This window comes from Sciurus vulgaris, assembly GCF_902686455.1.
Source record: "Sciurus vulgaris genome assembly, chromosome: 11".
In the NCBI taxonomy this organism is placed as follows: Eukaryota; Metazoa; Chordata; class Mammalia; order Rodentia; family Sciuridae; genus Sciurus; species Sciurus vulgaris.
Genome location: NC_136472.1, coordinates 66,228,272 through 66,245,135, shown reverse-complemented (window position 1 = coordinate 66,245,135; position 16,864 = coordinate 66,228,272). Strand labels below are relative to the sequence as shown.

General features: G+C 43.2%; 2 protein-coding genes and 1 pseudogene across 3 annotated transcripts in view; 2 read left to right on the top strand and 1 right to left on the bottom strand.

The window, feature by feature from the left end:
* DNHD1 (dynein heavy chain domain 1) overlaps positions 1-9,663 on the top strand; it is a 79,721-nt gene extending 70,058 nt beyond the window's left edge. Inside the window, 11 exon segments of the mRNA XM_079105771.1 lie at positions 188-499; positions 734-886; positions 1,067-1,245; positions 1,375-2,340; positions 2,538-2,724; positions 2,936-3,058; positions 3,143-3,344; positions 4,173-4,264; positions 4,432-4,581; positions 4,801-5,603; positions 5,783-9,663. Coding sequence (XP_078961897.1) covers positions 188-499; positions 734-886; positions 1,067-1,245; positions 1,375-2,340; positions 2,538-2,724; positions 2,936-3,058; positions 3,143-3,344; positions 4,173-4,264; positions 4,432-4,581; positions 4,801-5,603; positions 5,783-6,133 — 3,518 coding nt within the window. The 3' untranslated portion in view covers positions 6,134-9,663.
* The window catches only part of RRP8 (ribosomal RNA processing 8), a 45,705-nt gene that overhangs the window by 1,644 nt on the left and 27,197 nt on the right, over positions 1-16,864 (bottom strand). The window lies entirely within an intron of this gene.
* Positions 14,687-15,761, top strand: LOC306639938 (transmembrane protein 70, mitochondrial-like; annotated as a pseudogene). Its single transcript, XR_013766806.1, has 2 exons — positions 14,687-15,039; positions 15,183-15,761. The product of XR_013766806.1 is annotated as a transmembrane protein 70, mitochondrial-like (transcript).

The window sequence follows — 16,864 nt, the reverse complement described above, 5'->3', positions numbered from 1 at the left end:
AGTAATCCTATGAGGTCATCACTAATAACAGCTCCATTTTGCCAATAAGGAAACTGAGTCACATAACTTAAACAGCTTTCCTAAAGTGTCTTATTTCCCTCATGGAATGGAGTCATTGGGGCAACAGTGATCCACCATAGTCTAATTCCTCCTCTCAGAAGTGTTTCTGTGCATCTTTCTGTCACAGGGAAGGGCCTAATGACAAATCAAAACAGAGAGAATAAAAATGAGGATGTGGAAGATGATGACTGTGAAGAGAGAAATAAGACTAAAGACCAGACAAAAGAGCAGAAGGCAGAAGAAAGCAAAAATGAGGAGCAGGAGAACGAGCAAGAGCAAGGGGAGAAAGAAGAGGAAGAAGAAAAAAAGGAGAACAAGACAGAGAGTCAGGAGTCCAACCTGGCCTCTAAAATACAGTCTTCACCTCTTCTCTGCCTTAATATGATCTCAGGTGCTGATCCAGAGTTGGGGCCTCAGCTCTTGAAGGCAGCTGCCAGTGGTAAGAACTGATGCCCATCCACCATGACCCCCTGTTGTCTTCCCCTGATTGTGTGACCCCATATGCCTCTCACATCTGTCTGACCTGAGCTCCTATCCTTCATCCCATTATCTTGAAGAATCTTGAAGGAACTCTATTTGTTGGCAGATAGCTGGTTAGAGTCAGCTCTTGTGCAGGGGGTGGGTACCATGGGTGCTGGCATTGTGGGTGGGTTGTCCTTGTTTCCATTCACAGGCCTGCCTGTGCTTCTGACCAACATGGAACTGGGCCTATGGTGCCAAGAACTGCTATGGCTGCTTCAGCGGGAGAAGCTAAGTCTGCCGGAGGTGCAGCCTGGCTTCTGTCTCTATCTGAGCACTACCCTCCCACTCTGTGCCTTGGAAAAAGGTGAGACCCAGGGCACATTGCTAGTACAGCTTTGTGGGTACACTTGGATCCCAGGACCAGTATTTAGGGGGCTTCCCTCAACCTGAGCAGGCTTAGAATGGTAGTAAGGAGCCATAATCTCTATCTGCCCCACCCCTTGGCTTTGGGGTGGGGTTTAAGCACATTCCATATGACTCCAAGTTCTAGGTTGTGAACTGCTAAAGGGGCTGAATGTCCTGGATCTGTCCCTGAACATGGAAATGCTAGAAGAACAGATGCTGCATGAAATCTTGTGCAAAGAACGTCCTGAACTTGAAGCCCGCTGGCAGGACATAAAAATCAGAGCCCTGGATGCCTGTGAAGCTGTGGAGGCTGCTGAGGTGCCTGGGGGCCTAGTCTGTGGGATAGGATGAGTACTGGAAAGATCTGGGTGTAGAGATGGAGATGACTGTAGATATTTGGGGACTGTGGGAAAGGGCCAGATCCACCTAACAAATTACCATGTACAGGAGCAGTTGCTGACAATGATGCTGATCCAGAACCAAACCCCTCCGAAACCAGCTAAATTTCTGCGGGGCATGGTGAGGGCCCAGGCAGAGATATGTCAACTGCGTGCTCATTGTGAGGAGCTAGAAGGACAAAAGCTGAAGGAGATGGAATTGTGGGTGTCCTACCGGCATGTGGTTAGGCATGGATTGGCCTTAGTGAAGGCCCTAAGCCCACTGCAGAACTTGCTCCCATTTTTCCGAATGAAATCAGAGAACTGGCTGGCAGTCATAAAGAAAGTTCTAGACAGCATGAAGCCACATGATATTCAGCATGGGGAGGACCTGGCCAGCCATCTACTGCAGATAAAAATACACCTGACCCGCCAGCTGTTGGACAGCATCGTGGCTACACTAGGCCTGACCCAAGTACCCTTGGTGGGTGCCTTGGGTGCTCTGGCTCTGCTGAATGTGAGAGGGAAGACATCAAAGTTAGAAAGCTTGGCACTTTGGCCTGGACTGGCAGCCTCTGCCAGCAGTGAATATAGTAAGCCAGACCCAGGTGTGGTTCGACCAGCCTGGCTAGGGCCAAGAGCCTGGCATGAATGTGGGATGTTAGAGCTTCTGCCTCCATTTGTTGGGCTGCGTGCATCCCTGGCAGGCCACTCCAATATTTGGCAGGAATACCTGTCACTATCATCCACAGTGCTGGGTCCTGCACCTGGGCCAGGTCCTGAGCCACTCAGCCTCATCCAGAAGCTGATCCTGTGGCGTGTGCTGCGACCTGAGTGTCTGGCAGGTGCTTTGGCAGACTTCACAACCAGCCTCCTGGGCAGGCCCCTGGATGAAAATCTGGATGCTCCCACCATGCCCCTTGAACACAGTCAGGCTACTCAGCCCATACTGATCTTGTTGCCTTCAACTGGCCAACCCACAGCCATCCTGCATCCTCTGACTGTCATCCAGAAATTGGCTGCTGAGCATGAACAGGTTTGAACTTAGTCTTTTGTTCACAAAGTGACTGGGCTCCTGGGGGCTGGGAGAGGGTATGGGTGCTCCTTCTCAGAATTCTCATGGATCTTTCTATATTATTCAGGTATTTTTGGGATCATTGTGGTATTACGTTGAATCTCTTGGGTCATCTTGGAATCGATCTGAGTCACTCTTCTGTCTCTGTTGGTCCCCAGGGGCAGAAGCATCTGCAGGTGATAGCCCTGGGCTCTGAAGTCTGGGACCCACTCTCAACAGTGGTTAGCACTCTATGCCAAGCTATGTTGGAGGGGTACTGGCTGGTGCTGGATAACTGTCATCTGGTGCCACACTGGCCAAGAGAGCTGCTTCAACTCTTGCTGCAGCTGATGGACAGAGCCAAAGGTGAGTTTGCTGCCTAGAAATGGCTTTCAGGATCATACCCTAACGTGGGCGTGAGCTTGAACTCTCAGGCCTCACTGTCAAATTCCCTAGCTCCAGCCCTGTGCTCTTGGCCAAGTGTCAAGTGACTGATTCCTCAATCTCTAATCTGATCCCTAGGCTTGTACCTGACCCAATACCTAAGGATTGATCTTGATCTCTTGTCTAACCCTAGTGGTCTCAGACATGGAATTGGAACTGCTTTCAACCCAACCTGAAAGAAGGAATGTGGTCACAGTCCACAAAGATTTTCGTCTTTGGCTTATTGTTTCTGCAGAGGCCACCGCTTCGTTGCCAGGTAAGGAGTATACCCCAAGACACTCAAATCAGAAAGGGGAGGGCAACTGTGCTGTGCTGACTCAGCACTCTCCATCCTCCCCAGCTGTGCTGACTCAACATTGCATGCCTGTTTTCTGGGACCAGTCCCTGGAATTGGGCCGCATCTTGATTGACAGTATGGAGATAGCCCAGCAAGGACTCCACATGCAACCCCCTGACAAGGCACTACCTCTGCTCCTCCTCCATGGCCTCCTGCTACACAGACAGCTCTATGGAATGAAGTTGCAGGCACACAGGGGGCTTTGGTGAGGGAGCCACTTATCCTATTGAGTCAGTCACTCAGCAAACACTGAGTATCTTCTACACGCTAGGTTGAGCAAAACTAATTTATCTTTCAAAGAGTGAAGGAAAAGTCCAGGAAGGCTTCTTTGAGGACTTTTGGGATCTCACTTTGAATCAAATCTAAAAGCAGAGGCAAATCAGAACCTTTCTGAACAGAGGGAACTAAGCTCAGCAGAAAGATTATTTCAGTGTGGTTGAGGTGGACAGGCTGGGGATTGGGTAGGGAGAGACCAGGCTCATCACAAAGGACCTTTAAGATGATAGTGAAGGGATCTCATGTTATCCTAAGAACAGTGGGAAGTCACTGAAGGTTTTAAAGTAAAGAATGAATGTGATTATGTTTGTTTGTTGGAAAGATCACTGGCTGCAGTGTGGAAAGTAGAACAGAGGAGGTGGTACTAGAGGCAAACAGAATAGTTTTGGGAGGTTCTGGAAGTCTCCAGGGAAAAGATCATAGTATGGTTTTTAGGAATTAGGGTGGTAATCACAGTAGGAATAGAGAATAAATTGGAACTGAGGAAGAAGGAGTCAGGGATGAATTCCAGATTTCTGACTTAGACAGTTGGGTAGCTGGTGATGCCTCACACTGGGATATATGATAGAAACAGATTTCACGAGGGAATATGATGACTTTGGTTGAAAGCAAGTTGCATTCAAGTTGCCAAGTGACAATGACTAGTGAGCCCTCTTGAGCCAGGATCTCAGAAGATAAGTTTGGGCAGGAAAAAACATTTGCAAGTCGTCAGTATATCAGGATATCTGAAATCTTACTTTCTGTTCCTCTTCCCCAGGAGTCAAGTGACCCTGATTCAGGCCCTTAAGACCCAAGAGCAGTTGAGGATCAGCCTCAGCAATCCCAGTATTGCCATGCAGGAGCTGGCTGGTGAGACCCTTCCTGTCCTCCATGCAGCAGCCATCAGCCACCAGGAAAGCCTGGAAAAGGGTGGGGGTGGGAGTTTTGAGACCAGCGCCTAACTTACAAGTTTGGTTTGGGGATCGGGTATGGAAACTGGAGGGGCTGGAACTGAGGGCCTCTGACCTCTTTCTCAGCTTCAGTTTTCTATGGGGGACCTGTGAGGGACACTAAGGACAGAGAGGTCCTAATTAGCCTCATAGAAGCCTGCCTGAGTTTCAGCAGCAAGAATTGGGTCCAACCACACACACCTCAGTATCTGCTAGCCACTCTGATGCCCAGCCCAGGTAAGTCCCAGGCAATAGTTATCTGTTTTGGGGCCAGAAATAGTACAGTGAGATGCCACGCCCACAGGAATGTGGACAGTGGAGCCAATAAAGATACACAAAGGGGCAAAATTCACACAGTTATAGGGATGATAGCATAAAGGATCAGAGGAAGGCCTACTCCCTTGGGTGTGGGATGTGGAGTCCATCTTATTCTTACCCCTCACTTCTATCTCCAAGAACTAGAGAAGCTGGATGCTATGGAAGAGTGCAAGGCCCATATGCAGCTACTGCTCACATCATCTGAACCTCGAATCTGTGGACTGAGTGAGGGCCCCAGGGCCTGGTTGTTGCGTAGCAAGAGTCATGCTATCCTGAGGGCCCTGCAGCAAAGTTCACCCACGTGGGTTCCTAATATTCAAGGATGCCCTTGGCGTGTAGAAAGGCGCCTGCTTCAACGCCTAGTGCAAGCCAAACGTAGGCTGGAGTCATTGCAGGCCTTACTGACCAACAATACTCACCTAGGGCAATTTGCCCTAAGGACAGTGTTGGGGCCAAAGGCTCGGCCACCAGTGAAAGGCTTCCTAGAGAATGAGGCACTGGAACTGAGTCAACTGGTGGGCACTCTACAGAGTGACCTTGACTGCCTCTTGGAGCAGCTAAAGGGCAAACCCCCTTGTACCTCCCATCGCTGTACTGCAGTGGCCCAAGCTCTCCGGTCTGGCCGCCTACCTCAGCCTTGGAGACCACATGCACCTGCTGGTCAGCAGCCACCCTGGCAATGGCTGCGACAGCAGTGGCGTCGTGGGCAGCTATTGGTTCGCTACCTGGGTACAGGTTCAGACATAGATGCAGACATTGGAGTGCCGGAGCGCATCTTTCATCTATCAGCCTTTAGCCACCCACGCCGCCTGCTGCTGGCACTGCGTTGGGAGGCTGCCCTGCAGCAGCACATGCCTGGCTCCAATCTTCCCAGTAGCCAAGCTTCCAGTCATCTCCCACATAAACATCAGGAGCTGAACAACAACCCTCTGTGCCTCCGGGTATCTTAGCATCCCTTACGTTCCCCATTCAGTCCCCTTAAAGTCCCTGTTATACCCCATCCTATTGGTAATCTTGCCTCTCAGTAACCCCAGTCATCTCTCCAATCTCTCTTTACCTCGATACCACCCCTCACACTGTCATCTTCCTATCCTGCCTAACCAGCTTTTGGTGCCCCCAGGTGGAGAATGGCCCAAATCCCAAGGTTCCACAGACTGGCCTACTACTGATTGGGCTACAGCTCCTGCACGCAGAGTGGGACCCAGTAGATGGGGCTCTGCAGGACAGTTCTTCCAGCCAGCCCAGCCTTCTGCCTCCTGTCAGTGTCACCACACAGGCTGGGTGCACCAATGACCTGCCAGCCCCAGCTGGCCTGGCTGTGTACTCCTGTCCTGTGTACATGACCGGGCCCCTTGGTGCCACTAAGCTACACAGCAGGAACATCTTGATGCACCTGCCCTTACCCACAAAGCTCAGCCCTGCCACCTGTATTCAAAGGAGAGTCCATGTGTGCAGCCCACCCTTGCCTTGAGGCCTCTACCAAAATAAAGCTGTAGTGATTACATGAATGATTTCTAGGATTTGGAAAGATAGTGACATATGCACAGAGGGCAAATTGTGACACACTGAGGGAAAAACACAGTGTGCACAATTGAAGCTATATAGGGGGCAATGGGAGAGGAGAGTGGCGGGCACACTCTGAAGAGAGGGGCCATGTGTTAGTCATGTATCTGAGGAGTTAGACAGACCTGGCAGCTTTTAACACACAGAACCCTTGTCTAGGTAGTTCTCTGCTGTGGTCTCAGCTAAATTCCCAAGGGATATTTTTGAAGGGAGAACAATGAAACTCAAAATCCTTTCTTAAGACATTTGGTGGTATTATTGGGAATGCCCCAGTCCTACTCTATCACCCACACTACATGGCCAACAGAGAATTCTTGGAATGAATCATATACATGAAAAACAAAAGCCAAGTAAGATACAAGACCTTATGTTCATTCAACAATTTAGTGAGCACTCTTTGACACCAGGTGTTGTTCTGGGTGCAGATGAGGTTATTTTAATGCAGGGCAACAGGCAATAAACAATAAAAACCGTTTTTGCAGTATTGGGAATTGAGGCCAGAGATGCTCTACCATTGAGCTACATCCCCAGCCTTATTTATTTATTTATTTATTTGGTACCAGGTATTGAATTCAGGGGTGCTTAACCACTGAGCCACATCCCCAACCCCTTTTTATACTTTATTTAGAGATAGGGTTTCACTGAGTTTTTTAGGACTTTGCTAAGTTACTGAGACTGGCTTTGAACTCACGATCCTCCTGCCTCAGCCTCCCAAGCCACTGGGATTAGTGGTGTGTGCCACCACACCCAGCTCCCAACCTTTTTTGAGACAGGGTCTCTCAAAGTGGCCCTGGCTGACCTTGAACTTTTGTGAGCCTCCTGAGTTATTGGGATTACAGTTGTGTGCCCCAATCCCAGCAACATAAAAGTAATTTTGATGACTTTAGAGTGCTATAAAGAAAACCAAAATAGGTTGATGTTCTATAGAGTGACTAGAGGGAAACAGTTAATATAGTTTTAGTAGAGAGAAAAGGTTTCCTGAATATTTGAGCATGAGCTACTTGAAGATTTAGAAGGAATATTCAGATAAAGCCCTCAGTAGGTGCAAAAGTCCTGAGGTAGCAACAACCTTGGAGTGTTTAAGGAACTTAAATTAAAGCTGGAGTATGGTGAGTGAGGAGTGACCTAAAGTTATGGGAAGGCACAGAAAGGGGAAGATCGGTCATGGTAATGAGCTTGTATTTTTCAAAAGCATAATGAAAATCTATTGGAAAGTAGTATGTAGGAGATGATATCTAATTTGCATCTTTCAAAAGTCACTCTGGATGCTCTATGGTGGATTGATGGTAGAAAAGCCAGAGTATCAAGAGGAAGATCTATTTGGGTCCAACTGAGATAATTCAGGTAAGGGATGATGGAGCTTGGACTAAGATCATGACAGTGGAGATGGAGAATTAACAGATTTAAGACATATTATGGCCAGGTGTGGGTGGTGGCATACACCTGTAATTCTAGTGACTCAGGAGGCTGAGGCAGGAGGATTGAAAGTTGGAGGCCAACTTCAGCAACTTATCAAAACCCTGCCTCAAAAAATAAGGACTGGGGATGTAGGTCATCCCTGGGTTCAGTTTCCACTACCAAAAAACAAAACTCTGAAGGAAATTCAGTATGACTGATGGAGCAGATGTAGAGAATAAAGGGAGAGGAAGAATCTGTGATTACTCCCAGATTTGAGGTGAACCAGCAACTGGTTTGATCATGGTATTGTTATTAGGCAAGATGAAAATTTGAGTGAGCAAGAAGCTGGAGGTAAGGAATCAAGAGTCCAAGATCTTTGATCAGTTATTAGTTGTGTGATTACATGCTATCCCAGAGCAAGCCTGTCTGGTAAGCCTTGGGTTAGAGTGTGGCAGAGCTAAAGACTTACATGAGTTTTTCTCCTTGAACCCACACACAAAAACTTAATAGGTACAACTTAGCTTCCTCAATTCATGGCTAGGTTTCAACTCCAGGGTGGGAAGAAATGCACGCAGAAGTGTATGCTAAGCATCACTCTTCACAACCTTTTCATGAACAGTGTCTTACAATTGACTAAGGTGCAAGTGATGTCCTTCAACAAACCACGGGTAGAGAGGCAAACACTCCCACTTTTCTCAGAAACCCATTTCCTTTAACCCGGTCAATGAGGGTCATGGCCATTCTGTTGGAATTGCAGATGAGCTGAGTACTAAAAAGATCCTTTGTCAAATGGCCATTCTACCAAAGGCACTATACAGATTTAATGCAATTCCAATTAAAATCCCAATGACATTCCTCATAGAAATAGAGAAAGCAATCATGAATTTCACCTGGAAGAATAAGACACCTTGAATAGCCAAAACAATCCTGAGCAGGGGCATAGAAGGGACGGGACCAAAGCAAGACCAAAATCCAGCTGGGCAAACAAGTCCTGTAGTTGTCTGGCATCTGGAGTGCATGGCATGAGGTTCTCTGCAAAGGGCTTGTGTAGCTCCACCCCTGTGGCCTTGTTGGTTGCAGTCCAAGTGGCGTGTCTCTGCTCAGTACCTGCAGCTTTCCCAGGACGATGGCATTTCTTAATCTTGAGGGTCTCCACTGCAGCTTCAGCTTCCTCCTCACATCTCCACACATTGCCCTCTCAGGGGGTGCTCCCACAGGGACTCTATCCCTGTTCCACTTTTCCTGGCCTCCCAGGTCTTTCTTTGAAATCTTGATGGAAGCCTCCATGACCCCCTAACTCCAGCATCCTGCCTTCTTTCAGAACTAGCACCGCATGTTTGATGAGAAGGTCTCCTGCCAACTCAAGCAGCTGCCAAGCCTCCAGGGACACTCCAGGGACCCTGGCTGCAGCAGCCTGAGTGCCTGGGTAGCTGAGCATATTGAAAAAACTTTCTAGACCCCCTTGTGCAAGAAGGGTACCCCTCTGGTCTCTCATCAAGAGAATTTTTATTTTTACTTCCTTGAATCTGAGATGGGTGTGGTCTTCCCAATTCTTGAGGAAGTGAAGACAGTTTATGGATTGGGGCCTGCGGACTCCATTCCTTGGGGCTCAAGGTGATTCTGACCATCATGGAGGAAGACTGTGGTGGAGGAAAGCAGCTCACATGATGATCAGGAATCAGAGAGATCTCCACTTGAAAGACATGACCCCAAAGCCCCACCTCCTCTAGCCACACCCTACCTACCTTCAGTTACAACTCAATCCCATTGGGTGATTAATTCACTGATTGGGTTAAAGATCTCCTAACCCAATTAACTATTCTCTGAATCTTATTACCTTGTCTCACATGTGAGCTTTTGAGGGACATCTCACATTCAAACCATAACAATTGGTTTACTTGGTTTTTTGGTGTTAAAGTTTTTGCATTCTTTTATATATCCTAGAGATTAATGTTCTATCTGAGGTGCAGGTGGTAAAGATTTTCTCCCATTCTGTACCAGCTCTTATTTTAAATTTATTTATTTTTAAATTATTTTAAAATTTTTTACAGACTGCATTTTGATTCATTGTACACAAATGGGGTACATCATTTCTATGGTTGTACATGATGTAGATTCATACCATTCATGTAATCATACATGTACACAGGTTAATGATGTCTGTCTCATTCCACTATTTTTCATAGCCTCCCTCCCTCTCATTTCCTTACACATAATCTAAAGTTCCTCCATTCTTCTCTCACTCCCACCACCCCCATTATATATCATCATCCACTTATCAGGGAAAACATTGGGCCTTTGGTTTTTTGGGATTAGTTTATTTCACTTAGAATGATATTCTCAGAGAGCCACTGGGTGAGACTTCCCTGCCAGGGAGGTAGGACCAGAGAGTAGTACCAGAGAGCTGGGCCCAGAGCTGGCGGGAGAGACTTCTGAGGCAAGAAGGTAGAACCAGAGAGTCCGGCACGGACCAGCCGGGTCCCAGCCTGCAGTCTAGTGCCCCTGCGACTGACCATCTGTCAACACAATGAGGTGCCTCTGCCCACTAGCAGGGAATATAACCCACCTGGAGGCCACCATCCCTAGAAGGCAGCCTCCTTTTTGGGTCACTGCATTATCAAGTTTTTCCAAGACTTCAGGCTACTGAAGACTAGGAGGTGAGTTATTGGAAACCGGTAGGGACACTATAAGTCTATAGGGGAGAAAGAAAGTGTAATACCTCAGATTTGCACTCCTAGAGGGGAAGATACATGAGCAATATGAGAAAACAAGGGAAGAAAGTGTCCCAAACAAAGCTAGATGCTACATCGACAAAATCCAATGACAGCAGGGCAGAAGAAATGTCTGAAAGGGAGTTCAGAATGTACATAATTAAAATGATCAGTGAAGGAAACAATGAGATAAGAGAGCCGATGCAGGCATTGAATGATCACACCAATCAACAGTTAAAAGAGTAAATGCAGGAAGCAAAGGATCAATTCAATAAAGAGAGATTCTGAAAAAAACCCAGAAATTCTTGAAATGAAGGAAACAATAAACCAAATTAAAAACTCCATAGATAGCATAGCCAATAGGATAGAACACCTAGAAGACAGAACCTCAGACATTGAAGACAAAATATTTAATCTTGAAAACAAAGATGACCAAACAAAGAAGATGGTAAGAAATCATGAACAGAATTTCCAAGAATTATGGGATATCATGAAAGGACCAAATTTAAGAATTATTGAGATTGAGGAAGGCACAGAGAAACAAACCAAAGGAATGAACAATCTATTCAATGAAATAATATCAGAAAATTTCCCAAATCTGAAGAATGAAATAGAAAATCAAACACAAGAGACTTATAGGACACCAAATGTACAAAATTACTATAGACCCACACCAAAGCACATTATAATGAAAATACCTAACATACAAAATAAAGATAGAATTTTAAAGGCTGTGAGAGAAAAAAATCAAATTACATTCAGGGGAAACCAATGGGGATATCAGCAAATTTTTCAACCCAGACCCTAAAAGCTAGAAGGGCCTGGAATAGCATTTTTCAAGTTCTGAAAGAAAATGGATGCCAACCAAGAATCTCATAGCCAGCAAAGCTTACCTTCAGATTTGATGATGAAATAAAATCATTCCATGATAAATAAAAGCTAAAAGAATTTACAAATAGAAAGCTGGCACTACAGAACATTCTCAGCAAAATATTCCATGAGGAAGAAATGAAAAACAACAATGTAAGTCAGCAAAGGGAGGAACTACACTAAAGGAATAGCCAAATAAAGGAGAAACCAAGTTAAGTTAAAAACCAAAAATAAGCCAAAATGACCAGGAATACAAAAAATAGCTCAATAATAACCCTGAATGTTAATGGCCTGAACTTATCAATCAAAAGACATAGACAGGCAGATTGAATTAAAAAGAAAGACCCAATAGACTGCCTTCAAGAGACTCATCTCATAGAAAAAGATACCCACAGACTAAAGGTAAAAGAATGGGAAAAAAAAACATACCATGCACATGGACTCAGTAAAACAGCGGGGGTATTCATCCTCAGATAAAGTGGATTTCAAGTTAAAGTTAGTCAGAAGGGATAAAGAAGGACATTTTATACTGCTTAAGGGAAGCATAAATCAGCAAGACATAAAAATCATAAATATTTATGCCCCAAACAGTGGCTGCTCCATGTACGTCAAACAAATCCTTCTCAATTCCAGGAACCAAATAGACCACAACACAATATACTAGGTGACTTTAACACACCTCTCTCAGCACTGGACAGATCTTCCAAACAAAAATTGAACGAAGAAACCATAGATCTCAATAATACAATCGATAATTTAGACATAACAGACAGATATAGAATATTCCATTCATCAATGAGTGAATACACTTTCTTCTCAGCAGCACATGGATACTTTTCTAAAATAGACCATATGATACACCACAAAGCTACTGTTAGCAAATACAAGAAGATAGAGATACTACATTTGTATGTAGATCATAATGGAATGAAATTAGAAATCAATGACAAAATAAAAAACAAAAACTACTCCAACACCTGGAGATTAAATAATACACTATTAAATGATGCATGGATAACAGAAGACATCGAGGGAAAATAAAAAACTCTTAGAGGTAAATGAGAACAAAGATACAACATATAAAAATCTCTGGAACATTGTGAAAGCAGTACTAAGAGGAAAATTCAATTCATGGAGCGCATTCAATAAAAGAAGAAAAATTCAACAAATAAACGACCTAGCATTATAACTCAAAGTCCTAGAAAAAGAACAGATCAACACCAAAAGTAGTAGAAGGCAGGAAATAGTTAAAATCAGAGTTCAAATCAATGAAACTGAGTCAAAAGAAACAATCAAAAAAATTGACAACATAAAAAGTTGGTTCTTTGCAAAAGTAAACAAAATTGATAAACCCTTAGCCACGCTAACAAAGAGAAGGAGAGAGAAAACTCAAGATACTAAAATTCGGGATGAAAAAGGAAACATCATGACAGATGCTATTGAAACACAAAACATAATTAGAAGATATTTTGAAAAACTATACTCCAAAAAAATAGAAAATCTTGAAGATATCAACAGGTTTCTAGAGACATATGATCCACTGAAACTGAATCAGGAGGACATACACAATTTAAATAGGTCAATTTCAAGTGATGAAACAGAAGAAGTCATCAAAAGCCTACCAAGAAAGAAAAGCCTGGGACCAGATGGATTCTCAGCCGAGTTCTACAGGACTTTCAAAGAAGAGCTCATTCCAATATGCCTCAAAGTATTCCGTGAAACAGAAGAGGAGGAACCCTTCCAAACTCATTCTATGAAGCTAATATCACCCTGGTACCAAAACCAGAGAGATACATCAAGGGAAGAAAATTTCAGAGCAATATCCTTAATGAATATAGATGCAAAAATTCTTAACAAAATTTTGCAAATCACATACAAAAACATTAAAAAGATAGTGTACCATGATCAAGTGGGTTTTATCCCAGAGATGCAAGATTGGTTCAACATCTGGAAATCAATAAATGTAATTTTTCTATAAGATGCAGGGTCTCTGGTCTGATTCCACGGTTCTTGATCCATTTTGAGTTGAGTTTTGTGCAGGGTGAGAGATAGGGGTTTAGTTTCATTCTGTTGCATATGGAATTCTAGTTTTCCCAGCACCATTTGTTGAAGAGGCTATCTTTTCTCCATTGCATGTTTTTGGCACCTTTGTCTAGTATGAGAAAACTGTATTTATTTGGGTTTCTGTCTGTATCCTCTATTCTGTACCATTGATCTCCCTGTCTATTTTGGTGCCAATACCAGGCCATTTTTGTTACTATTGCTTTGTAGTATAGTTGAAGTTCTGGTATTGCAATACCCTCTGCTTCACTCTTCCTGCTAAGGATTGTTTTAGCTGTTCTGGGTTTCTTATTCTTCCAGATGAATTTCATGGTTGCTTGCTCTATTTCTGTGAGGTACGTCATTGGGATTTTAATTGGAATTGCATTGAATCTGTATAGCACTTTTGGTAGTATGGCCATTTTGATAATATTAATTCTGCCTATCCAAGAACATGGGACATCTTTCCATCTTCTAAGGTTTTCTTCAATTTCTTTTTTTAGTGTTCTGTAATTCTCATTGTAGAGGTTTTTCACCTCTTTTGTTAGATTGAGTCCCAAGTATTTTATTTTATTTTTCCTAAGGCTATTGTGAATGGAGTGGTTTTCCTAATTTCTCTTTCAGAGGATTCATCACTTATGAATAGAAATGCATTAGATTTATGTGTGCTGATTTTATATCCTGCTACTTTGCTGAATTAATTTATTAGTTCTAGATGTTTTCTAGTGGAGTTTTTTTTTGGGTCCTCTAAATATAGCATCATGTCATCAGCAAATAGTGACAACTTGAGTTCTTCTTTTCCTATTCATATCGCTTTAATTTCTTTGGTCTAATTGCTCTGGCTAGTGTTTCAAGGATGATATTGAATAGAAGTGGTGAAAGAGGGCATCACTGTCTTGTTCCAGTTTTTAGGGGGAATGCTGTCAGTTTTTCTCCATTTAGAATGATGTTGGCTGTGGGCTTAGCATAGTTAGCCTTTACAATGTTTAGGTATTTTCCTACTATTCCTATTTTTTCTAGTGTTTTAAGCATGAAGGGGTGCTATTCCCAGCCCTTAAATTCATATTTAAAGTAAATTTCTTATAGATGTCATTGTCCATCAATGCTATTGTTTAATTGATGTAGATTGTTAACATAAAATGTAATTATTGATGTCTTCCATTTTTTTTGTTTTCTGTTTACTCTCTCATTTTTGTTTCCTTTTGCTTCTTCTCTACCTTCCTGTAGACTAATTGAATACTTCTAGAATTCCATTCTGGGATAGCCATAGTGATTTTAAGTTTATTTCTTTATAGTTTGTATCTTTTTAGTTTTTGCTCTAAATATTACAATATATATATTTTTAACATTATCTACTGTGTCATCATTTTACCAGTTCAAGTGAAGTTTAGAAACCTTACCTTTTTTCACTCTTCCCTATTTAAAACGTAATTGTGCTGGCAGCCCTTCGCCTCAGCTGCAGGGCAGTCTGCCGCCAGTTTCCGTCGCGGCATGCTGCTGCTAACGTTGGGCGGCCGGTGGGCGGCCGGGCTGAGGCCTGGCGGGAAGAGGACAGCATTGTGGGCGGCTGCCACGCTCCGAAGTCCCAGCGTGGCGGTCTCACGGACAATCTCCTGCAGCAGGCCTTTGGGGCCGGTGGCCGGCGGGACCGCGGGGCTCCAGGGTGCCCATCCCCTTCTCCGGCGTCCTGGGCTAGTGCAGGTACCTATTTGTTGGCACAGATGTGTTCGATGCTTACATACACAACTTGACAAATCAGAAGATGGAAGGCTGATTTATTCTGGGAATCTGGCCCGTGCAGTATTTGTACTGGGGATTGAACCCAGGGGCACTCTACACTGAGCAACTGCATCCAGCCCTTTTTATCTTGAGACAAGGTCTTGCTAAATTGCTGACGCTGGCCTCTTGGAAATGTTTCTGCCTTAGCCTTCCAAGTAGTTGGGATTATAGGTGTGAAATGTTTTTCTTATTCTACAAGTATGCTCAGCATTGCATTTCTACCATACATTTTTGCACAAAATAATATTATATTTGGAAGTCTGCCTTTGCAAATCTTATTTTATGGCATCATAGGAAGCTTTACAGTGATCACCCCAGTGCTGCTTCACTTTGTTACAAAAGGCTATGTTATTCGGTTGCACCATGAGGCCACAACGGACACTTACAAAGCCATCACTTACAGCGTCGTTCTTTCAGAAAAGACTACGGTATTTCACCAGAATGATGTGAAGATTCCAGACAGCACACATTCTTTTCCACATTTTATGCTAAAACAAAATCACTGTTAGTAAATCCGGGGCTCTTTCCAAACCCTGAAGACTATAACCATCTAATGGGTTATGACAAACCATTCACTTTTGACACAGAAGAAACCAATGAAAAGAAACAGTTTGAGGATGAGAAATAAGCCTGTTGTTTTTATGTTTGTGTTTAATTGTGATTTTTGTTTCAATGTATAATAAGATTGTCTTTACTTCTGTATTGTTAGTGATTATTAAAAATAATTTAGAACTATGAGATTCTAATTTTCAGAGAATGATGTTCCTTTATAATAAAATAAGCTATGTTTGAAAAACAAACAACAAAAAAAAAAACCGTAATTGTTTTAAGCATTTCCTCTACATACACTTAAAACCACATTAGATAATGTTTTAATTTTTCTTCAACTATCATACCTAATTCAGAAAACTCAAGAAAGAATGGAAAATCTTTCTCAGGGTCACACAATTGTGGGTGCCATAGAGCTCTGGAGGCTTCATCAGCTCCTGCTCCTGACTCATGACCAGAAACGAATTGCTCAGGAAGTCTCTCTGCAGCCCTGGATGACTTCTAAAGACACTGCAAAAACACCAGTGGGACCAGAAGACAGCAATACATCAAATTAAATTACCCTCACTAGCCACAACATAAAATCAGTGGAGAAGGTCATACTGACATTTCAAGGTACAAAGGAAAAGAATCTGAAAATTTTAAAGAATCATTTGCATGCTTAGCAAGACTCTGAAAATCACTACAAGAAAAACTCCTTGTGGTGACAGTTCTAAGACATGGGATTACTTCCACATAAGAACCCACAAGTGACTCACTCACTTGCACAGTCCTTTTGAGACTGTTAAGATTATTTCCATCAGCACTGAGCCAGGAGTGGAGGCTGAAGTCACCACTGCAGATGCTGAAGTCAATTATTTTAGCAAATGTATTATCATTTGTTTTTCAATAGGAAAAGGAAAGCTAGTTATATTTATATGTATTTTTGCTTACCATGCTTTCCCTTCCTTCTTGGCCTTCTGAGTTCTTTTCTCATTTCCTTTCTGTTGGAAAATTTCTTTTAGTCATTCTTTTTTAGTTTAGGTCTTCTAGCAACAAATTCTTCTAGTTTTTCTTCATCTGAGAATGCTCAAATTTCTTCATTACTGAAGGACATTTTCATTGCCCATAAAATTCAGGGTTGGCAGTTCTTTTCTTTCAAAGTTAAAACATTATGCCATTTTCCTATAGCCTTCATGGTTTCTAATGAGAAATATGCTATCATTCAAATAGTTTTCCCTTATAGGTAAGATGTCATTTTAAATTTAGCTTTCAGTATTCTTTGTCCTTAGTTTTCAGAAGTTTAATGATGA